Below are 24,816 nucleotides of genomic sequence, written 5' to 3' on the forward strand. Positions count from 1 at the left end.
TCTTGGGTATGGCATTGGCTGAGGGCACTGCTTTAAATAAGCAAGTAGTGTCTAGTACTGAGTACCTGCACTTCTTAAATTTCAAAGGGAGCGTACTTGTACTAAGATTAATATCGTTTTGCAACAAATTGATAACTGCTTTTTTATGTATTTATTTTCACAGTAGATTACGTTTTTATTCGTCGTGTCTGCAACCATACTACCTATATCATATGAAAGAACAAAACACGAAAGATGTAAGTATTTTGTGGGGAGGGTGATGGTGTAACCATGTATTCGAAGGGATAAAATACCCTCCGCTTTACATCTTAACGATATTGCATGTCAGCTCGGAGTTCCATGACCTTATGAAGGAACTCAGCTCTGTAGTGCAACGTGTACCCTCAGTGAAGTGCAATATCCTTATAACATACGGCGTAGGGTACTTTATCTCATACATAATGGAAGGTTATTACTATTGCTAGGTTCGTGCTTAGAAGCTGTCGGTTTTCATAAGAAGCACTCGCTCAATGCACTGCTGTGATGTAATGTATTAAAGTGAACACCACCAAATGTTAAAGGATTACACGTTTTCAGTTTTGAACAGTCTTTATGGTATGACATCTTCTCTGTCATTCACATGCCGAATCTTTTGATGGCTCCGCTCGTCTGCTGCTTTGGCTCTTAGAAGCGTGTCAGACCCCTGCCTCGGCTCTATTTAGGGCTTTGCTGGTTAGGCCACCTCTAGGGAGAGTACAGTGGGTTGTCACATCAGGTCACGTACCTGGTGGCGAGGGCGGCCCACAATGGAGGGGAACACGGCCCGAGGTGCGTCGTCCCCTGCGAAGCCCGCCTTGCACAGGCCGGAACCATTGTCGCAGACCAAGGCGGTGGTCTCCTCGTCACACATGGTGGATCCGAGAGCTGAGGGTGTTCAAGAGGACCTGTGGACGAAGAGGGGAAACGTTAACGTACTGAGGTGAGCTGGATGAAGCCACGCCCCCCGTGTGCGGTAAGGACCGCGCTTCACCGCAAGTGTTTGGAGAGCCGCATAACCACAACCGCCAGTGGAGGTTACTTACCAGACAGCCGCGTTACACAAGCAATACACAACCACCAGTCAGTGCTCAGCATGGTCAACACAATAACTCAAAGTGTGCAGTTTGCCATGTATAACCCACACACATACTACTATCAATACTTAAAAACAATATACTCTTCACAGTGGCATCCTCAACACCACAATAGCTTGACTATAGAGACACTATTGTTATTCTTCAATCATTGATTAACACAACGAGGCACTACATTCATAGAGCCGTTGTGCTCTGCCACATTATCACTAAGCATGCCCTGGTGTTTGTCGAACATCTGTAATACTTATGTGTCTCGGCTCCACTTCATTATCTAGTACAGCCCCTCAAACAATGATGAGTGAAAACTCATTCACTAAGGAGACGCAAGATCTGCCCCCGTACACTCTCCCTCTCATGGCACGATAAGCGGAGATCACCCTCAGTAGTGTAGCAGATGTGATGCACCAATGTGCATCCTGTCACTTACTGAGAATCTCACTCGTGCAAGACATACTCTGCACCAGTGCACACTCCCTCTCACACACCGAGGATCGACGAGGAGAGGCTCCTCACTAGTGCAGGGCGTGCTCCGTGCTCCTGAACACGTATGCCGCAGTCTGAGGCCTGAAGAGCATCACCAAATGTCCTGCAGCCACACAATGACCAGTGAAAGGCAACTCCACAGGATTCATTAGTGCTACGGATACTTTGCCCCGTGCAAATGATCTCTCACACAATAAAAAACGAAGAGCACCCTCGTTAGTGCAGCCCGTGCTGTGCACCCTATCACATACAAACAATAGGTGAAGAGCCCACGTACTCGTGCAGGAGATGTCCTGCACCAGTGCACACTCCCTCTCACACACCGAGGATAAGTGAGGAGTAGCGCCATAAACGCAACGTATGCTCTATGCTCCTGAACATGCATGCCACACACGAGGACCTCAGAGGAACATTCTCTACTGCTCTGCACCCTCAGTAGTGCAGAGTATACTCTGTGCCCCTGAGCATCCACCACCCCCACTGAGGACTGAGGAGCACACTGTTAGTGCAGCATGTTCTGCACCATGAGCACCCCAGACAGACTTGGCGAGCACTCTTACCAAGGCAGTGGCCAGAGTCGGACTGGCTCACAGGGCAATCAGGCAGTGCCTAATGGGCTGGTCTGACAGGTCAGTGTGTGGGCAGGTTTTTTTAAGCAGTTTCTGGGCCTGTTTTATTTATTTTGCATTTATATATAGTGTAAACTCGACCAGAAGGTACTGGAGCGCTGTACATGAGTAACAGTTACATTACACAACAACACATTCATTTTTGGTAGGCAGAGGGAGATTAAGTGATGTGCTCAGAATCACAGAATGAGCCGACGCCAAGAATCAAACCTGGTTTCCAGCTCTAAACTTGGCAGTTCTGCCAGTTACGCCACATCCTCTATGGCCAAGTGGGACGGTTTTTACTGTTGATTTCCCTGATACTACCACAACCATTGCCTGCAGCAAACACAAATGCATGCAGTCCCCACTTCCTTGCAAAATACCCATACAGTGCATCTTTACAAGTTGACAACTGGTCTTACTGCAGATGTCGGCCACCTTGTTAGTAATCTCACTGGCTCACTAATGAGAGCCACTTTTATTTGGTGCCCAGGCCTTAGGGACCCCTTGCAGAGTATGATTAGGAGTCCCCCACAACCATTTCCCAAGCAGTCTTGTCCCCAGTAGCCTACCTTTGCATAGCTTCACAGAGACTCGTTTAATGGGAGGAAGGAGAGACAGTAATTACCGGGACAAGGAGATTTTGGTGCATGCCATTCCCCATCACCGGGGAAAACTCGGAATTGAAAACAACTGTTTAGGTGCTATTTATTGCATTTGATGAATTCCAAACCCAGGGATGTTGGACTTTATCAAGTGCAATAAGACCTAATACGCCTCTGGGTCACTCGTAATGTGGGTCTAAGTAATGTATTTCCCTTTCACTTCCTCTCTTTCTGCCCTTTTCCCCACGTGTCTCTTTATAACCTCTCTCTCCCTTTCTCCTGTCTCTGTGTTTTCTTGTAGTCTGCATATCTCTCTATCTCTCTCTCTGGTGTCTTTTCTCTCCACTCTCTTCCCTGTGCTCACATTCAGCTTCTTTGCTCACCTACCTCTTTATTACAATATTTTGCTTTCTTTATCACTCAGCAGTTTCTTGTTCAGTTAACTCTTTATAGTTTGTATCTCTCCTACTCTCTCTGGGCTCTTCATAGTGTCCTCTCTAATCATAATTTCTCTTTCCCTGGTGGCTCATCCCCTCTTGTGTTCTGTGTCACCTTTGAAAAGAGGAGAGTAAGAACAGTCTCAGGGGTGCCTTTTCCCTGGGACTTCCTGTAGTGCAGCAGCGGCTCCTCCACTAAGGCAGAGGAGCGTCGCCCTACTGCTTTGTGCAGTGAAGGAAAAAAAATGATAATGACGCAACATTATTATCATTGTATTTTTCCTCAGGAGCCAGGGTGGGGCAGGGCGTGGCTGGGCTGGAGGATGACTGGAGTGCACCATAAGTTTGCATGACCGTTTGGTTTGCGCCGTGTTGGACCGACTTAACTGTCATGCGCACTTAGCATTTCTCCACCTGGCTATATTGCACAGCCGGGTGGAGAAAGTGCCAGGGCTGCCACACCCTGCCTGAACGCCGAACCAGGCCACTCAGACCAATCACATCGCTGTTGTCATGCTGGTGACAGCAGCGTTGTGATTGGCTTAGGGGAGGGAGTCTGGGAGCCTGTGCTTCTGGGAGTTAGGGAACAGAAGAGGACGAAGGAGAGACAGAGCTGTCTCTCCCAACAGAAAAGGTAAGTGCTTTTTTAAAAATGTAAAAAAAAAAATCATACTTCCCGCCAGCCACCCCCGTTGAGTAGTAGCCGCAACTGTTTTTGCCAGCAAACTGCCAGTGGCTATGTATGTATGCTATGTATGTATGGATGCACACTGGAGGCCGGTTCTCTCAAACCTTTGGGTTTTTGCAAGATAAGTGGGCACCTCCTATGACTCCAGTCTCCAAACATTTGGTAGAAATGGATCACAAGATACAAATCATAATCAGAACCCGGACTCTGTATGTCAGAAGGTTATCTACGAAAATAGTCCATAGTTGCTGAGTGAGAACTCTTCATTGATGATGTCGTGATATGTGGTACCCTTTGTAATGTTAGGCTAGATGAAGAAGCCACATATATATCCAGTGAGCTGATTTGTCTTAGGCACTTGACCAAACGAGGACGGAGTAGGAGGGGATTGGTGTCTAGTTCCAATTCAACTGACTTTAGGGTCAATGGAAAAATCTGGGTTTTCAGATTTTTTTTCTGAGCCTTAGGAAATTCTCTTTGAGTCTCAAGGAGAAAGGTAGCAAGTGTCAGAGAACGGAGCCGTGCACATGGAATGTTCTTCCACCAAATCTTTGGAGTATCTCTGGATGAACGGAGAACAGAGTTGTGGAGGCAGATCTCAAGCACCCGTGGAGCTGTGATGGATAAAAGGCTGTACTTGGGTGTGATGGGGCCATAGCAATAAATAACTCTGTGGAGCACATACATTGTCTTAAATATTATGCATGGCTTCCATGGAAAGTCTCGATCGTTTACAACAGAGTATAACTCTGGTAATTCCCTGATATGAAAGACCAATAGTTGATTAGAAAGCTGGGTCATAAAGTCCTTCCAGGCCAGGCAGACGGGGCTCTCTGAGAGCCTGTCAGCGCTGTGCCCCTTGGAGGGGAAAGGAAGGCAGGGAAGTGGTAGGGGGTTGCTACGGATGACAGGTAAGGTATGGTTTTCCACATTTCTGTTAGGAAGGAGAGGCTATATTATGTATGGCTCCCCATTACTCCTCCGCCCATCGATAGAAGTTAAAAGCAGGGGCAGATGATTTTGAGGGCAATACATACCTTACAATTATTAGATGGGTAAAAAGTGACTTACAGGGATGTCTCTCACCTCAGGGTTCTGACTGACATCGTGGAAACCCTTAGTTTCGCTCTTAGTGTTTATTTGATGTAATTCAGAGCCCGTAAGTGAAAAATATATCCCGTCATTCACTGTTACTCATCTATAATTCTATACGTTGTAAGGTCTCTGTGCCACCACATGCATCCAGCACTGAGAGATATGAGAGGGCGGGCTGTTTCAAAGTTCTCACAATTTCTACAGATGACTATGGCGAAACCTTCAACCCCCACATAACTGGACAGAGGTCCTCCCGCATTGAGCGGACAGACTGCCACCGTTCTCTTAATTTTAATCAAGATCTTAATTTCTAGATTTACAAGACTGACGACGAGAACCAGCTACTGCTTACCTAAAGAACAGAAATAGGGCCATCAAACAACACACTCCTTGTAACACAGAGGGGGCAGTGTCTAATCAATTCTTTCACAAGTACAATATCACCCCTGGCAGTGACGTAACAAGTCAATGCCTCCTGTGATAGGGATCATATGGATTCATAATCAATATCTGCAGGGGCAGGTACAGCATCAACAAATCAGGGCATTTATAAATAGACCTCTCATCAATCAATACACTCTCCACCCACCACCATCAAAACTTAAGAAACTGCCCAAAGGAGCTGTAAAAGCTGACTTAAAATAAATTCACTAAGAAATGGGGGGGGGGGGGAGTCAATAAAATAAGAATGACACAGGCTCTCTTTCATTCCGCCCAAACAAAACAGTTTAAAAAATCAAATAGAATTTGAAAAGACATTTACAAAAAGGGCGACACTAAAGACATGGAAAGACAAGTCCACCGGCTTCTTTCTCCTTTGACATGAACTCCCCACCTGCTGAGACTAGCCCCTCTCTCCTGACCCACAAGAAAGAACTCTTGGCTTGGCTCCTCCCAGCTGCCATCTCCCTCCACCCACCTATGTCTCCTGCATCCCACAGCCTCAGTACTTTAACTGGGCAGGTACTGTCCAGTACTGAGTACCTGCACTTCTTACATTTGAAAGTGAGAGTACCACAATGTATAGGCATATTTCCTATAACTAGTGTAAATTGATGAACCACCCTCTCAGGTTGGCTATGCCCTAAATAGCTACCTCCTAAAAACAAGCCCTGGGAAAGCCAATAGGGCTGGCTTGCATTTTGAAACGTGACTAAAACTATTCAAAAAAAGCATGCTGTAGCGAAAAATACAAGAAACTATTTATTTCTTTATACCATGCATCTGTGAGCCAAATAATGTATTTTGTGATGATTGAGTGTGATTTTGAGATTTAAAATAGTCCCTTATGCATTACAATGCAAGCATGCCACAGGAAGTGGAATGCTACACGTGCAGGCAATGACACAAGGTGAGAGGGTAACACACCTGTGGGGCGAGGCCAAAGCCCACTCTATGCATATTCATATGTTAAGGAATTCGTAACGATTGGTCTTGCAGACACCGCCACCATCAAGCCAGAGGTACAAAAGGTTGATCTTTTCTGCAGGAAATCAGTCCTTGATTTTATCTATTGAGCGGGTGCTTTGTTGGCATTGTAGTCCTATATGGCTGCATGTAAACATGGAATAAATCCTATTCATCACAGGAAATTAGGTAAATGATGACATGAGTGTCATGGCCTTGTGATTCCAAAGCAAGGGAAAGAAATGCAGGAGTGACTGACCTCTTGAAAAGCTGTGATTCTGAATATGTGCCCTCTGTGCCATCAGAAACACCCGCTTCATTTAGATCACAGCTGCTCAGATGTACCTGCGCTTCTCCGACGTACAGCTGGCAGCTGATAAGTACTGGCACTGCCCCAGCTATACTTGTCCATTAAATGTATAGCAGTCCCACTTGAAGCTAATATATTTCAATGCAAATTACTGCAAAAGTGCTGTTACTGTCATTATAAGTACAGCAACCCTGCTGAGGAAGGCTGGTATTGCCACTTAAAAAATGTAGCAACCCTACTAAGAAGCATTTCTACCTTACCATTAAAAGTGCAGTCATCTCGTCGTGAAGTGTTGGCACTACTCCAAGTCTAGCTGCAGCGCAGAGAAACGCCAGACTGGCCATTAAAGTTATAACAGCCCCGCTGAAAAGCGCGGACCCCGTCCTTTTAAAATTATGTTAGCCCACCTAAAAGTGATGGCTCCACACCCAAAAAATGTTGAGACTGCACCATGAAAAGTATAACAGCTTTGCAGAAAAGTGTGGAAACTGCAGCTTAAAGTAGAAGAGCCTTGCTTAAAAGTGTGAGTAATGTCCAAAAATGTACTGGTTCTGCCTCATTAAGAGTGCACCTGCCCTGATGAAAGGAGCGGCTGACAGTGCTTTAAGGGGATGAAAAAGGTGTAGGGGGTCTGTAAGAGGTTAGTGGCTAAAGAAGCGTACCGTGGCCTGTGTAATGAAGGGTGTGGCTTAAAACAAATAAACCAAAACCCTATGCTTCCCACAGTGTGCCAACTGAACAGTATTGGGGCGTCTCTCTCTGAGCTTTCTGCTGTTACATCAGACATGTAGCACAATGTGCACGTGCATTACACAAACCAGACCTGTTGGCTTTGCCAATGATTGTTACAGTATCAAAAGAATGAGTAACACAGATTTGGTTCTGTATGATTAGAAATGAAAATGTTTCAATCATGTAAATATGAGACTGTGAATTTTAGTTTGCCAAGGTATGTGGAGGGGGTAGTGGTCTTCGGAGTGTGTCAGTCACTCCTGAACTCCCCCTCACACCTTTCTCCTCTGTAATCTCTTACTCTGTTAGACACTTACGCCCTTTTCTCCCCCTCCCATTATTTTTGAAAACTGCTTTCTGAATATCTCTCACTTCATGTCTTTCATCTTCAACACCCTCTCTTCACTGTCTCCTTCTGCACCTACCTACTTATATCTGCTCCACTGCAGCTCATTGCGCGCAAGCGCAAACATCACCCCCCTCCTCCCCCCACCCTCCCCCAGGCGCTGTGAGACACTCGCAGTTCCTTCAGCCTAAAGCCTCGGAGCGCTCAATTCTCCCCCATCAAACACTCAGACTGAACTCTCCCAGGCTCCTGGAGGCTACTCAGTTCAAGGCACTCGCCACACGAGAGCCATATGCTGCTTGAAGTAAAACTACAGGAACACAACTTCTGGAAAACGCAAATGATCTTAGGGAATGCTAGATGAATTAAAAGGTCTAATGTGACTGGGACTGCATTGCTGACACAGATTATCCTAAGGAAGTTCACAGTCACTGTCGAGACATGGATGTGTTTTTGCTTTAAAGGTAAGGACATGCTGATAGGGTGTAAGGAGCCGATTCACAGTCAGTTTTTAATAACTTCCAGGAGTGAGACCCCGCACGGCAGTGTAATGCTCAGTGAGCAAAACACTTGTTACTGATAAATGATGCGATCCGAAGGTCTTGAGTCCGAATCCTGGCAAGACAGACTCCGCCTTCCAGCATTCCACCCTGGTGACATGTATTCATTTAAAGAGGTTCTGTGAAGGTCTTACAATGCGGTCTAGAAATGGAAATTTGTAAACAGGGTTTGCACTATGTACAGTCCTAACTTAACGCGACTTTCATAGTCACAGTGCATACTGTCACACACCGGGACCTCAGATCACCAAAATGACACATGCCGCTGTTCCCCAGTGCACCAAGCAGGATTTAAATCAGCGACACACTATTTACACACACAGGCACCTGCCGTGATCACATCATCCACCTGAGTGTTCCTACTAGTGCAATGCATTTCCCACCGATTGCCCTAACTTGCAGTTATTTTTTAAGGTGTCTGCATTATATTTTTGTGCAGTTAACTGTAATTGAAAGTCCAGCTAAATAGTTACAGAATATGTTGCTCTTTTCAGACACATCTCTCCGGCTCTGCCCCCACCCCGCACTCACGTAACCCATCCCATGTAACCCTTGATCACATTTTCCAAACTCAAAAGTTTAAGCAATTGTAATATTAAAAGCGGAATCGCCCTGGGCAAACGTGTCTTTAAAAGTATAGCAGGACTGCTAAAAGGTGACTGTGGAACCCGAGCCACGGTGTCACAACCAGGACAGAAGCATCATTTCACACGGCTGGGGACATTGCAATGTAGAACAGAGCCGCTTGGCACATTTCTTTTCGGCAGGATCCAATTGTGTCCTGGCTCTCAAAGTATTCAGCAGGATGCGTAAAGCAGTGTAGCGAACTTTCTATAACGTGTGTATATATATATATATATATATATATATATATATATATATATATATATATATATATATATATAATGTGTGTGCGTGTGTCTGTGTAAAGAGAGTGACAGATATATACATATTCACAAAACATATAAATACATAAAGTAGTGCCCCTCCCATCTACCCTGCCAAAACACGACCTGCACCTGGTCCTCGCCCGCAGCAACCTTCACTGTAATGCCTGGTACCCAGTACTCGGTACCCGTGCCCAGTGGTCGCCGATAGTCCCCGCTACTCACCGTTGTGCGCGTGCTGTACTCCGGTGGGACAGATTTCTCCGTCTGCTACGGGTTTAAATACCAGGGTGAATACTAGGCCCCGCTCACCCAAACATAGGCCCCAAAATGGCCTTTCCGTGGACCAACTGGGTGCGTTACCATAAAAGGGGCTTTATTTCATCACTTCGAGGGAGCGTCTGAAGGGCGCGAGCGCCGAGCAGGCCTCGTATTATTCTGCACTTTTTTGTAAACAAAGCCAACGCACCGGCCTTATACGAAGTCCGAGGCAGAGGAGCCTCCAGGAACCGTGCCAAGGCAGGAGCAAGAGGCGCTCTGGGAAGATGAGGGAAGACATGCCCTTAACTAGGTTACAATGTATTGAATTGTATATTATGAGAATATGCCTTATAATATAGTATATTTCTTCCATGATCTGCATGTATGATTCACTTAAATAACGAAAGAACTCTTGCTGACTTTTTATTTCACGTTATTCATTCATTCATTGTGTCCCCAATAGCGATGACATGTCACAATTCTGCTTCTCAAGAGCGCTTTATAGACAGTACAAAAATAACATGATGTTAACACTTTTGGATTCTATAACAATGGACTCACTACTGCAGTTGTATCAATAACAATAGCTCGGAGAGCAACACAACTATTACAGACAAAACGTGTAAGCAGAGGCACACACCCACATTTCATCCAATAGTAATAATACGTTTTTGTGTGTGTGCACTAAACAAATCATTCATGTAGTGTGCGTGTGTATGTGTATATATAGATAGATATATATATACATATATATATCTATATACTCTCTCTCTCTCTCTCTCTCTCTCTCTCTCTCTCTCTCTCTCTCTCTCTCTCTCTCTCTCTCTCTCTCTCTCTCTCTCTCTCTCTCTCTCTCTCTCCATCTCTCCATCTCTCCATCTCTCCATCTCTCCATGAATGATTTGTTTAGGGCGTTTAAATGTGTGTTAATATCCAATGTGCTCATGTTATTACCTTTAGGTGAAAAGCTGAATCGACCCGTGGGGTAGTAACCCATGGCCCATAGGTTACATACAGAATTCGATGGCAGGGACGCAACCCAACTAGCTACCCTATAGGTCTAACAATTAAGAATACACTGCCCTTTTTACGATACGTTTCATCTCGAACTGTTACCCAAGCAGAACCGGTACTACTTTGTCGGTTTCAGATAGGGTGAGTGGCACCTATATAACTGGCAGTTCTGTCTTTCCAACCGCACCCATGTCGGCCCAATAAACCGTATGGGGCACTATTAGTGTAAAAAAACAATAAATACATACAAAAAAATCAATGTCGCTTTCGGAATGCACAGTAAATGGAGCGACTTCTAGAAACCTTTAGTTTCTTTTTTATGTCTAAGATCCGTCAGTGTAACAGAGGCAGAGCCAAGTATGAATTCACGAATCCCAGTTTAGGGTCTATTAAACCAGACTGACGTATTTCTTCTGGGTTGCTGCTGGGCTGCCATATTCACAGAAGGCGGGCTCTTGGCAGGAAATAAGCACAGCGACCACCAAACAGGCCCTTTCCTGGCAGCACTTACACAGGAACAGGGATATGAGTGAACTCCCACGGTCTGAACCCCCGACATGGCCTGCAGCGCTCCGATTGGAGGGGAGTGGAGGGTAAAGCAGGAGGACACGCCCAAGCTATATCCGTATATGGGCACCACTCCCCTCATTGGCCGCGGCAATGCTGGGGGCCCCCTTAATGCCATGAGCTGTGGTGCATTGGAATGGTTGTTGCACTTAAAAAATAATATGTGATAAAACATTTCAAAGCACCTCTCCTTTTATGTACCTCTTATGTACCTTTTATGTATAAGAGACAAAATAAGCTCTCGCTCGGACTGCGCAGGTCTTATAGCCTTAGCAGGGCTAGCCACCAGGATACAGGGGTCCTGCAGACTAAACCGCAGAGCTATCTCTCAATTTAAATATGTCACACAAGCGATCAATCGAGTTACTCAGACCTTGCGGACTCAAGTCTCAGAAAACAGAGCCGTTCCTCAGTTTACCTAGAACTAATAGGATCCACTTCAGGTATCACAACTCATCAGTGTCATTTTACGTTTTTTGGGGGGCAACACATACAATGAGAGCTCCTGTTTAGGACAGCTTTGAATATTAGTATATATTTTCTGCTAATTCATACTCACATGATGGCAAACAAACTTTCAGAAACAGGGTCGTGCAGAAACGGGGTACCCCAAAAATCCTTAGACACTGGGCAAAGAGATAGAGTCAGTGGTAGCCAAAGAGGAGGAGAGGTGTTGAGATGTAGAAATAAACAGCGTTGAGACAGACACCATTTCCCCATGAGCTCTTTGGAAGGTGGGAGGCTCTGAACACATTTCCATCTTGCCCATGCCTTAAGATGTCTCTGCAACTAATATTGTTTTACAACCAGGACTCCCACTCAGGCAGCAGTTATTCCTCAGTTAAATGCACAGGTCTCGGGCAACACTGATGTCCCTCAGTTTACCTACAGTTTAAGGTTCTCACCTGATATATCCTGTAAATAAATTTTACAGGCATAGGATTCAGGCAGCGAAACTATCCCTCTTGTTATAGGCATCTTATAGGCACAAGCCTCAGCAAATACAGCTATTCCTGAATTTCATAGATCTTACAGGTTCCCAATTCAGGTATCCAACTTATAGACCTTAAAGGTCCAGGCCTCAGGCAGCAGAGCTATAAGCCAGGTTACACAGATCTTAAAGAACAGGCCTTATGTGGCAGAGCTACTCCTCAGGGTACACCCCTCGTCTGTCTTGGGCCTGCAGCCTCATACCAGGTTCCACTGTGAGGTGTGAGCGATTTGAAGAGACCCAGCAACATGTCAGGTCGCTGCATCTGGTAGATATGGCTGGGGCTGAGCCAGTGACTCACAAGATTCTTCTGTGAATGGCTGCTTTAGATCTCTGGTTGTGTGACCTATTTGTATAGTGCAAACCTAGTTAAAAGGCAGTGGAGTGCTCCACAGGGTGAAAGGTAAACATACAGCCCACAAGTGATCGGGGAGGTACCTTGATTCTTCAGAAATGTACTGTCACTGCATTTTGTTGTAGTGTTTTATAAAGAGGAGAGTCTTCAACTTTTTGCTAATTTGGATCACTGTTGGGACAGTCCTTATGAATATGGGGATGTTGTTCCATATCCTGGGTGCAGAGATGTTAAAAGAACTGCTGTCTTCATTTTTCTTTTTAAAATGTCTTAGGGCCCGATTTAGGGTTTGGCAGATGGGTGCTCCACACGAAGGCAGCAGACATCCTATCCTCATTATCACAGAAGTAAGGCGGACAAGGATATCCATGATGTATATGATGGAGTATTTGTTCACCAAACTATATTTTTTCCCTAAATATTTTTATTGGCATTTGTATTGGCATCGGTTCGTACAGTCAATCAAGCAATGTACAGACAGTGCAGATTGTTGATCAACAGACAAAGCAGGACAGAAGTATAGTCTTGATATTTGTGTAATGCTGTTTTATAATAACACATTCAATGAATTTTGCATCTTATCCAGATAATGCCAGTAGAATTTAGGAGTAGTTAATTATTCAAAAGACACAGGGAAACCAACTGGGTGCCCTTGCTATATGAAAAAGGTAACATTTGGAGAGCACCGTCAGGAGTGTACACATCTGGGGCGCAGGAGCACAGGGAGCAGAAGTGGGGAGGGACAAAACAAATGGGGGGGGGGCAGAAAGTCACACTGGGGCCTCTTCATGCGCGTACCCATAAATCAGGCGAATGGGCTGTCCATTACACCTGTGCTTCGCTTGTAGACCTTCCACGCCGCCTTATATCGTCTCACAGGATGGCAGAGGCAGCTGAGGTTTAATTTGGGGGGGGGGATTGCTAGGGGGAGGGCGTGTCATAGGCATGGCAGATGGTCTTAGGCCCATATTTATACTTTTTTAGTGCCGCATTTGCACCGTTTGTTTGACGCAAAAACGGCGCAAACTTACAAAATACAATTGTCGCAAACGCGACGCTAAAAAAGTATAAATAAGGGCCTTAGTTCTTACTGTGGGTTAAGCCATCAAGGAAGTTTGTTATCGTTTTTAATGCAGGCCTGCAAGTGTTCACTGAGCTTGTTCCATCTGTGCGCTATAAAGAATTTGAAAAGCCTTCTCAATTCTTCAATATACAACGCCTGTTGTTCCCCCAAACCCTACATCAAGCCCTCAGTGTTCAGTTTGATGGTATCCTGGCTGCGAGTGTGCTGAGAAGGGATGATCAGCTTGTCTGCAATATGTGGGTTGCTTGTCGTTATGGCTTTGTAAATGATGCCACTGGTGTTGGTGGTGGTGTGGGCCAACAAGGGGAGCCAATAGAGTCCCACCAGGATGGGGGTGATGTGATCATATCCCTTCAGGCCCTGGATGAGACCTGCTCTAGAGTGAAATGTTACACAGTTAAATGAGAGACCCCCAGCACCTCCATTCCCCCACCCCTGGAAAGGTTGGACTCTTTTGTGAAACATCAGAAGTTCTAGGGCAATGAGCCGGGCGTCGGGCTCAGCTGTTAGCCTGACACGCAGCTGATTCTGAACCAACTCCCAAGGCTGGCATGCTGAGGAATAGAGTGACCACCCGTCCGTAAATTGCACGAACTGCCCGTAATTTCTCCCTGCCATCCATTGTCCGTGATGAAAGGCTTAAGGGACAACATTTGTCTGTAATTTTAGCCTTTCACCCAAAAGGACAACGGAGGCAGGGCGAACGTACGGGCAGATCAGTCCCCCGACTGGATTGAAAGACATTGAGTCTCCTGTGCTCAGAGGGAGGAGCAGACAAATAAGAAAAGGCCTTCTTGCCAGAGAGTCGCTTTCCTTAAAGAAATGCAAATGTGCGCAACGGGTAAATCTGCAAATGCAAAGGGGCTTGAAAACCTGCATTGACTTTAATCAAAGGAGTCACTTGAAGCTTTCTGATGGCAAAGATATTTTCTTTTAGAGAGGTACCTAAAGGGTGTTCAAAGGTGAGCTGTGGAGTGTGTGGTTTTAATGGAGTGTTATAAAAAATATTAGTACTAGGTATAAACTGTATATTATTCAAATCTGTATTTGAGAAGCACTGTTTTGTATTTAACCTAAATGTATTTGCGCTATTTGTAGCAGCCTATATTATGATATAATTGTATTTATATAGAGCTTTCTACCCCTGACGAGCCTTCAAATGCCTGTTTAAGATAAGGACTTACACATTCACAGTTCTTTCAGGGACCTCAGTACCTCATAGTACTAATAAACATACGCAAGAGTTATTGGCTTTGCCAATGTGTTTCAGCCATGTTATACACCAGAGTGGCTGCTGTTCATTCCTAAAAGTTAATGGCATAGTGGTGTGGAGTAGAGTGGCATAGGAGCAGTGGCGTAGTGGTGCAAAGTACAGTGCAGTGGGGTACAGTGCAGTTGTTTAGGAGCATTGGCGTAGAATGCAATGGTTTAGAGTGCAGTGGCGTGGAGTGGAGTGGGGCAGAGTAGAGTGGCTTAGAGTGTAGTGGAATACAATAGAGTGGCAGAGAGTGCAGAAGTGTAGAGTGGTGCAGTGGCATAGAGTGCAGAGTAGACTTACGAGGTAGAGAGTGCAGTGGCATAGAGTGCAGTAGTGTACAGTGGTGTGTAGAGTATAGTGCTGTAGAGTGCAGTTGTGTAGAGAGGAGTGTTACAGAGTGTAGTGGCATAAAATGCAGTGGCATAGAATACAGTAGTGCAGAGTAGATTGGTGTAAAATGCAGTGACGGGGAGTGCAATGTTGCAGTGTAGAGTGCCAGTGCAGTGATGTAGAGTGGAGTAGAGTGGCAAAGAGAGCAGTGGCGAAGAGTATAGTGTTGAAGAGTAGAGTTTCAGTGCAATGGTGTAGAGGGGTACAGAGAACAGTGGCGTAGAGTACAGTGGTGCAGAGTAGAGGGCAGTGGTGTACAGTGTAATTGTTTAGAGTGCATTGCTGCAGAGTGCAGTGGCATTAGGTAGAGTAGCATAGAGTGCAGTGGAGTAGAGTGGCATACAATAGACTGGCAGAGAGTGCAGTAATGCAGAGTGGTGCAGTGCCATAGAGTGCAGAGTAGACTCACGTGGCATAGAGTGCAGTGGCATAGAGTGGAGTATTTTAGAGTGCTATAGTGCAGAGTAGAGTATAGCGCCTAGAGTGCAGTGGCGTAGAGTGCAGTGATGCACAGTGCACTGGCATAGAGTGCAGTGGCATGAAGCAGAGTAGAGTGGCATAGAATGCAGGGGAATAGAGTGTATTGGTGCAGAATGTAGTAGTTTAGAGTAGAGTGGTGTAGAGTATAGTTGCAGTCAGTGCAGTGTTGCAGAGTAGAGTGTCAGTGTGCAGTGGCATAGAGCGCATTGAACTACAGTGCAGTGGTCAGAGTGGCGCAGAGTAGCGTAGAATAGATTGTTCCAGAGTAGAGAGCAGTTGCATAAAGTGGATAGATGCAGGGTAGAGGGCAGTGGCATAGAATGCAGTGGCACAGAGTGCAGTGGTAAAAGTAGATTGTTTCACAGTAGAGTGAAGTGGCTTAGAGTGGAGAGGTGCAGGGTAGAGTGGAGTTGCGTAGAGTGTGATGGCATAGAGTAAAGTGGTGTAGAGTGCCATGGCATAGAGTGCAGAGGTGCAGAGTAGATTAGAGTGACTTACAGTGTATTGATGTAGAGTGCAGTGGCATAGAGTTGAGTGTTACAGAGTAAAGTGCACTAGCATAGAGTGTATTAGCTTAGAGAGCAGTGGCGTACAGTGCAGTGTTACAGAGTGGCATAGAGTGGAGTTGTGCGGACTAGATTGGTGTTGCCTAAACTGGAGTGGTATAGCGTGCAAAGGCGCAGAGCACAGTGGTGTAGAGCGGCGTAAAGTGCATTGGAATAGAGTTGAGTGGCACAAAGAAGAGTAGAGAGGCATAGTGAGAATTAGCATAGAGTGCAGTGGCATAACATGGAGTGGCTCAGAATGGAGAAGAGTGCAGTGGAATGGAGTGGTGTAAAGTGGAGTGATGCAGAGTAGGGTGCAGTGGTGTGGAGTGGTGCAGAGTGGAGTGGAGTTTGCATGGTGTGGTAACACACTGCCATTACAGACAACACATTTTTGATTGAAATGACCATTACATTTGCACAAACGTACAGTTTTTCAAATCAAACTGTACAGTACACAGACGATGATGTGTGGACATTGCATCACCTAATGCAATGATTTGTTTTAATCATAGAAAGGTATTTGGTTCCAGCACAGTTCAGAATTGACAAAAATGTGCATCATTTGTACTCTTAATTCTGAAATATTCTGACATTTATTTAAATGTTGTCATGTGATAGAAAAACATTCTTTCCTAACCACAGTATCCAGAAAGATTGTTGCATAAATCCCCTCATTTTGAAGTCAGAGAAAGAAACGTAAACACTAAGTTCCCACCGAAGACAGAGCCTCACATTTGACTTTGTTCTTTGAATGCATAGCCAAAGTGATGAGATAAAAACAAGATTTACAGGCCTGTTTACAGAAAGGGAGCATTCAGAAGGATACTGTAAATAAGGTTTGGGCAAGGGAAGGGACAAACTCAAGCTGTACAGCCTAAAACAATTAAAGCAAGCAAATTGAAAGCAACAAAATGTGAGTTACAAACCGCAAGGCCAATGGCAAGCAATGGGCGGAATGCATTCCCAAGGAAGCTCCATGAATGTGCTTAAAGTGCAGCCGTGGGATACTTTGTGGGTAAAGTCCAGTATTTTTGTCCAGTCCATATCTTGCAGATGTTTGGCCACATCAATCATCCAGGTAGTATGACGAGAAGACCTGCAGTGGTGCCCATGTTGCAGGAAAGGTCTGTACACCCATTCTATCAGTTTGCCACCAGTTCCTATGGTGTAGAGCTTCTGGCACACCTCTTGTAGGGTAAGTGCTAGGTGGCAGACATGAAATAGGGCATTCAATGATTATTTAAGGAGTTGACTGGGGTGAAGATGGTAGTCTGCCACAAGGGTTTGGAAATTTAGTAGCTCACTGTCCAGAAACAAATCCCATACTTGTAAGACACCTGCAGCATGCCAATGATGGAGTTGCTCTGAGCACAGCCGTCCTGTGTGAGTAGGAAGGCTTAGCAAAGATAGTGCAGAAGCACAGGGTTTTTTCATGTCAGTGAGTTTACAGGTTCTATCAAGGCAAGAGAAAGCTGTGCATGATAACCTCAGATGATGATCCGTAGAATGGTCAGTAGGAAACAATGATCAGTGCATTAAGCCTTTCTTAAAAGTCTTTACTGATAAACCCCATCTCGTGCAGGGAGGTGGGCAGAAAACCAGCAAGCCACCTATTGGACCTGTGCAGCTGAATAATAAAATTCTAAGTCCAGGAGACCTAATCCACCCACAGTCAGGGGTAGCTTTACAGTGGAAACAGCTATCCGACTGCGCTACAGTGACCAAATCAGCTGTGTGGCATGTGTGAAGAAGGAAAGAAGGACAAGCAGGGAAAGGTTTGCAAAATAATACTATCATCGGGGTAGTAAACCATCTTCACTAGTGCCACGTGGCCCACTACAGAAAGCAGAAGAGAAGACCAAAAAGCAAACTGGGTTTGGATGGACCATGATGTTCTGACGAGATTTCCATCCTGCAAATCAGTGGGAGAATGGTATATATTAATCACTAGGTATCAAAAGGTAACTAGTTCCTAGTTCAATCTGAGATCTAATTGTATATAAAGGGGAAACAGTGCCATATGTTAAAGAAACACTAATTACATTTTAACATTTTTCATTTTTGTTTGTGCAATTTACATCCTAAGGGCCATTTTTATACTTTTTGATGCAAAACTGCGCCAACAAAGTTTTGCATCAAAAAGTTTACCGCCGGCTAATGCCATTTCTTTGAGCCGTGCGGGCGTCAAATTTATACTTTGACACACAGCGGCGCAAACCACAGGTGTGAGTCTTTTTTTTTTTTACTCAAACCAATGCGTCACGTCGTAAAGAAAAACGACGTTAACGCGGCGAAAATGACAGTGAGCCGGTTTACGATGTCGCAAACCGGAAACGCGCCGTTTTTTGACGCAATTGCATCAAAAAGCGGCGCAAACACAGCAAAATGTGCTAAGGAGAGCCAAAATGGATCCCAGATGCTTGCACAGACCAAAGGAGGATGACAACAGACAAGGAACCAGCCAGGAGGACCCACACAAGACCCAGACAGGGAGAAGAAGAAAAGAAAGTGTCGCTTCAGTGCAGAGGAGCAGGAAATTCTGGTGAAAGAGGTGACAGAACATCAGCACCAACTGTTTGTCACCTCAAAGTTGCCAATTAGTAGGAAAAAGGCAATATGGCAACAAATTGTTGACAAGATAAACAGTGTGCCAGAAGTACAGAGAACAGTCATCGAGTGCAAGAAGCGGTGGCATGACTGCAAGCGCAGGACCAAGGAAAAGATGGCCAGGAACAGGAAGGCAGCATTGCAGACTGGAGGTGGGAGTCCAGCACCGCAGGAGGCCCTGGACCACATGGAGGAGATGGTGGCAGCCGCCATCCCTGAGGAGATCGTCACAGGGATTCAAGGACAGGACAGCGCAGACTACCAGGAGACAACACAGATGCAGGGTAAGTTGCATGAGGAACTAAAATGCCTAATTGTTAACTGCAACTGGTTGGGGGGGGGGGGCATACCTACTACACAATGCATGGAAGTCATGATTTTCAGGGAGTGGTATGGTTAAAGGGGCTCGGCACAGGGGCATGGCCCGTTCAGAGGAAACCTGGGGCACAGTACTACCCTACACCAACAACCTTTGCATGGGGGTATGCTGCCATGCCAAGGATGTTGGAAAGGTAAAGCCAGGCCAGGAGGGTAGGGTACAACGTAAAACTGGCATGCTGTCACACATCAGCCAGTATTCTCCCTACATGAACTAGGGCCCAATTAACAACCTCAGGCCATATCTGCAAGTGGAATTTAACATTGACAACAGTTGCCATTACCACCTCTGCTGTGTGTGCAGGTCAAGTAGCTAATGGCAGTAACATCCCCATGGATCAAACACACCCAAATTAGATGGTTCAGGATGACAATGTTATCAATCCCCTGAAATCAATACAATTGTTCCAATCCTGTCAAATGTGATTGTCTATAGTTGCTACAAACATCAGCCATTGCCATAAACATTATGAGGTACACAGCACTAATGTCCTACCCATGCTGCATATGTCAGGGTCCACCCTATGCCTGGGTCACAATAGCTCCAATGACACCATGCAACATCCCAAATGTCATACTACTCAGACAACAGCATTGAGGGGGGAGACATATGTAACTTGTTACAGAAATACACCCGCACAGTCAGAGGAGGAAATGGAACACTGCTAGGACCATTAGTACAATCCAATGTAGCACGCATTTCCCAACATCGGCAGTACACACTACCAATGCTGACATCCGTATCGTGCCATACCAGTGCAATGCATAGTATATGCTAGATCTCAGCAACATATAGGTGGATGTGAAATATCAGAGACTGGGGCAGTTCCAGAATGTTAAGTGTGGTGCAAGTGCCATCAGAACACCCACAGCCAGTGAAAGGCCTCACCATGAGAATGGAAGTAGAAGGAGGGTTGAGTAGGACAAGAAGGTGGCAATTCACAATTTGGCCAGAACCAACACCTAGAGGATGTGATGCTGACAAGTCCACAAACTGACCACAATACATGTGACATGCAGTTGGGGCATAGGCCTGAGAGAAAGCTAATATGAAAGACAGGAACAATGAACAGGAACCAAGATCACAATGTGAAAATAATAGGAAGGCAGGCATGTCACATTACAAATCCCACAACACAGACACACTAATTGTACCACATCTCATTGCGGAGGACGATGGCTCTCCTGCAGATACGTCTGTCCAGGACTACCCTGATGACATGGATGATGAGCTGACAAACATCAGCCAGCAGACCCTCCAAGATGTCCTTGGAACCCTCCAGACCCCACCTTCACTCACAAGGAGGAGCACAGAACTAGCGGCCATCAAGGAGGACCCACCCACCACCCCAATTGTACGACCTGCCAGCTCCAACCCAGCTGAGGACTCTGACGACACTGGCACCAGCTTTGAGAGAACTGTAGTTAGAGTACAGCGGGAGCTGGCCAAGGAGGTGCGGGATGGAAAATATGGCAGCCAGCCTGGGGGGGGTGCATTCGTGCATGATGTAAACTGCAGAACAGGCAGCAGCCATGCAAGGTCGAACAACAATCTTGCAGGAACTTGAAAAAAGGTTGAAGGAAATCAGCACAGCTGTAAGAGAGTTGACACAACACCTACAACAACAATCCTGTCGACGTGTGCACAAATGCAATTTTGAACCCCTCAGGGCCGACCTGGCTGCCTACCACAGTTATGTGGCTGCTATTCTTAAGACCCAACTTCTCCTCCTTGCTGCAATACTGCCATTAATAGCCCCACAGTTGGCATCTACCGGGATGTCTGACTCCACGTCTTCAAACACTGAGGTGTGTGTTGCCCCTTCACAACCACCAAGGGCAGAGGAGACGACAACACACATCAGAAGATGAAGATGTGGAACAGATCACCTTCACCCGTAAGGGTACCCGGTAGCACTAGTCCCTGCCACATGGCCACCTATTGCCAGTCTTGCAACAACTGTACGCAAGCACTGTTCTTCAGCCCACTGTTTATCTTGTCACCCTGCCCTGTGATTGTCTCTCACTAACTCATTGGGAAATCCTGTCCCTCTGCACTGTCTGACACTTCACCCCAGCATGTCCAATGACATGTCCTTTTGCACTTGTGTAGGATCACAATGGAAGGCGTCACACTAATGGACTCACAATCATGGACAATGTACATATAGCACTACAGCACTTTAAAATAAATAGCACTTACACAACAACTTTGTCTCTGTGTAATGTAACACATCAACCTTGAGGTAGATCAGTGATGTTTACCTCAGGTCAATGATTATAGATTGTCAATACACCTGATCTGAAAGAATGTTGGCTGATAACTATGCACAGTGGTCTGGATTGTGACCATCATCTGCCCTTCCTGAGGGTTATTTCTGAGGAAAATAGAAACTATACGCCATAATGCTGTGTTTGACAGAATAACGCTTCCTCAAGGGATGTCTAAGCCAAAAATTATTGCCTTCAAATGTACGTATGTGAAATTTGACCCAAATTGTAGCTAACACACACCATACTGCATGAATGGGTGTGTATGAGTTTACATACAAATATGTAACGGGCTGAACATTGTAACAAATGAGAGGTGTGAGTTATGTATAGCATACTACATGAGAGCCTACTACCACTCACCTTATAAGGATTCGCTTGGACATCCGGCTGCAGGCAGACTTAACACAGTGTCCTCAATAAAATTCTGGTAGCAAAGTATGTGAAATTGAAAACATACATCAAAAATTAACAACACTTTGGGATCCATAGTAACCGTGAGTGGTGGGTGCAATGGATGGCAGAATCTTAGCAAAGTAGCTTTGGTGTAGCTGCCAATGTAACAGCTCAGTTGGGATTTGGTTGCAGCATAGGACAGAAAAGCTAATACAAAAGAGACCCTGTTCACTCATGCCAAGGCCCTGATCCCCAAGCATGTGACACATACTGTAAAGGTTTACCTAAATATTTATTAAACAGTAAAAACAGAAACTAAAAGCAGGGGAAACACCTTATCTAACCTAACCTATCCTATCCTAACTACACATTACCCACAACTGGCCCTAACTAACCTAAGCTAAACTTACTTATCACATTTAACGAAACAATCTAAACATCAACCTACCACCCCCCCCTTATAAGACGGGAAATGTGGAGGTCAACATATACTAACCTACACACATACTATCTTATACTAAACAAATATAGATATATATATATTTTTTAAACACCTAAACCCCGACATCATCCCTCACCCACACACATAATAAAAAACAGATATAAAAATGTTCATACCCCCACTCCCCCACCCACTACTACGAACTAAACTAACAGCCTATACTAACCTAACACTAAGCCCCCTAAACGCACTAATTAAAAGAACTAGGAAAGAGGAGGGAGGGAATCATGGCTGAGGATATATTGTCTACAAGTTTGCCCTCTGCAGGTTTTTTTCTATGGCAGCCTGGTAATTTTCCGCAACATATGGTCCAAGTTCCGTTGTATCTGTTGAAAAGCTGCAGGGTGAATGACTGCAGCAGGGGTGGTCTGGGTGCCAGTTGAAGAAGTATGTCCCCTTGTCGGTGCCATGCCTGTAGGAGGAGGTGCAGGTTGTTGCTGTGACAGGTCCTGCAGCAGTGAAGGTTGATGGTCCTGCAAAGGTGCCTGCTAAGGTTGGTGCCACCTGGGTGGTAGTGGTGGTGCTGGCGGCTGTTGTGGACACGGAAGGGCCACCTTGGGCAAATGCCCTCCACACTCCGGAGGCTCTTTCATGGCGATAGCGCCTTGCCATGTTGCGGAACCCCGACTCCACATCCAGAATGTGGCGGTAACGCATCTCCCTGCGCTGAAACTCCAGAATCTGGATGGGATTCATATTGGCAGCTGTTAAAACAAATAGAAAACCAAACATTAGGTACTTCATTGTGTAATATGGCTCCAGAAGTAAATCAAACAATACATCTAATGTACCAGAAACAGGCCATATCATCATACAGATCACTGATTGTCCCTGAGGAAGTACATGCCAATGCAGCCCACACATGTCCTATCAAACAGCACAGCAATATTCTAAAAGATGGGTAACAACTTGAATGACTTATGCATCATTGTTCAGCCATTTGTCAGGTAAAACAAATGCTGCAAGTCTTCTACCACTGACAGGCCAACTAATGACTATCTTCTGGAGGACAATCAAGGGCCACAAGATCTGCGAGCTGTCAATGGAATTGCCAGGATAGAATGCAGTTGCTAATCATGAGTGGGTATCCTAGGTTTGGACAAGGCAATTACAGATTTACATGTCTGTGTACAAAACTTGGATCATCAGTCCTAGGTACACTTTTCACAACCCTACGCCTGAGGGATGGGGGGCAGGCAACAAATACTTTCAAACAACAAGGACATCAAGGAAGCTTTGGACAGTTGTACATGGGTTTGGGCAGCCCACCACAGGTAAGGAGGAAGTCCAACTAGGATACAGCCAAACCTTGGACAATCCCATCCACACTTATGTTTGGAAATGCAGACAATTGTAAACATAATTTCCTACCAGTAACACATGACTTACAACAAGCAGATAGATGCAAGCACACATCTGGCCATGAGCTGCATGCACACATAGGCCATTGTACTCAAGTGCCTCATACTCGTAGCACATGTGGAGCTACATGCTGCTAAAAAGTCAAACATACAGTCAAAAAGTCTGTGGGTAAGACTTTGGCATCCCTATTCTGTGAGAATCAGGGTCTGACTTGCTGACTAAATCACAAATATGGTTCTCTGCTACATTTTCTGATTTTAAGATTTATCCACAAAAGTCATCCCTATTCACATGGCCGTCCCTACAGGACTGACCTACAATCCCAATATTATTGGCCAACTCAAAGATGGGAAAAAATTACACTCTATTCAAGGAACATAGCCAATCATTGACTATCGCATCACACCATGCTATGTGTCCAAGACACAGGAGTCAATCACACAGCAGCAGCAAACACAACACAGAAAAGAAATATCAACACTTACTGGAGATGTCTTGGTCCACAAATCGAGCCACCTCTCCGATAGTGTAGGGGGCAGGTCCACCTGTAAGGCATGGAAGGGAGAAATGTGCTCAATGTCAGTGCACTGTACAACACTTCCAAATACAAATACTGTGTGTAATATTAAATCAGAAAGTCAAGCCTCTCAGACATGATAATACTGCATCCGACATACCACTGCAAACATGTACAGACCCGGGGACTCTAGTGAGTGATACACACATATCTGCACACATGCAGTGGCCCTAACTATCATGTGGTGGCAAACATGCTCCATCATTAGTTAGCAGACTAATTCATGGAGTGTGTAAGGAAATGCCTCCTTGGCATGGTTACCCCCTGACTTTTTGCATTTGCTGATGCTATGTTTTGAATTGAAAGTGTGCTGAGGCCTGCTAACCAGGCCCCAGCACCAGTGTTCTTTCCCTAACCTGTACTTTTGTTTTCACAATTGGCACACCCTGGCATCCAGGTAAGTCCCTTGTAACTGGTACCCCTGGTACCAAGGGCCCTGATGCCAGGGAAGGTCTCTAAGGGCTGCAGCATATCTTATGCCACCGTGGGGACCCCTCAC

General features: G+C 45.4%; 1 protein-coding gene across 1 annotated transcript in view; it reads right to left on the reverse strand.

The window, feature by feature from the left end:
* LOC138265976 (actin, gamma-enteric smooth muscle-like) overlaps positions 1-9,608 on the reverse strand; it is a 44,340-nt gene extending 34,732 nt beyond the window's left edge. Inside the window, exons 1-2 of the mRNA XM_069214212.1 lie at positions 9,502-9,608; positions 764-923 (exon numbers count right to left, since the gene is read on the reverse strand). Of these exons, the coding sequence (XP_069070313.1) occupies positions 764-889 (126 nt within the window). The 5' untranslated portion in view covers positions 890-923; positions 9,502-9,608. The remainder of the gene's footprint in view (positions 1-763; positions 924-9,501) is intronic.
* Between the last annotated feature and the right edge of the window lie 15,208 nt (positions 9,609-24,816).

Source organism: Pleurodeles waltl, chromosome 11, assembly GCF_031143425.1.
Source record: "Pleurodeles waltl isolate 20211129_DDA chromosome 11, aPleWal1.hap1.20221129, whole genome shotgun sequence".
NCBI lineage: Eukaryota > Metazoa > Chordata > Amphibia > Caudata > Salamandridae > Pleurodeles > Pleurodeles waltl.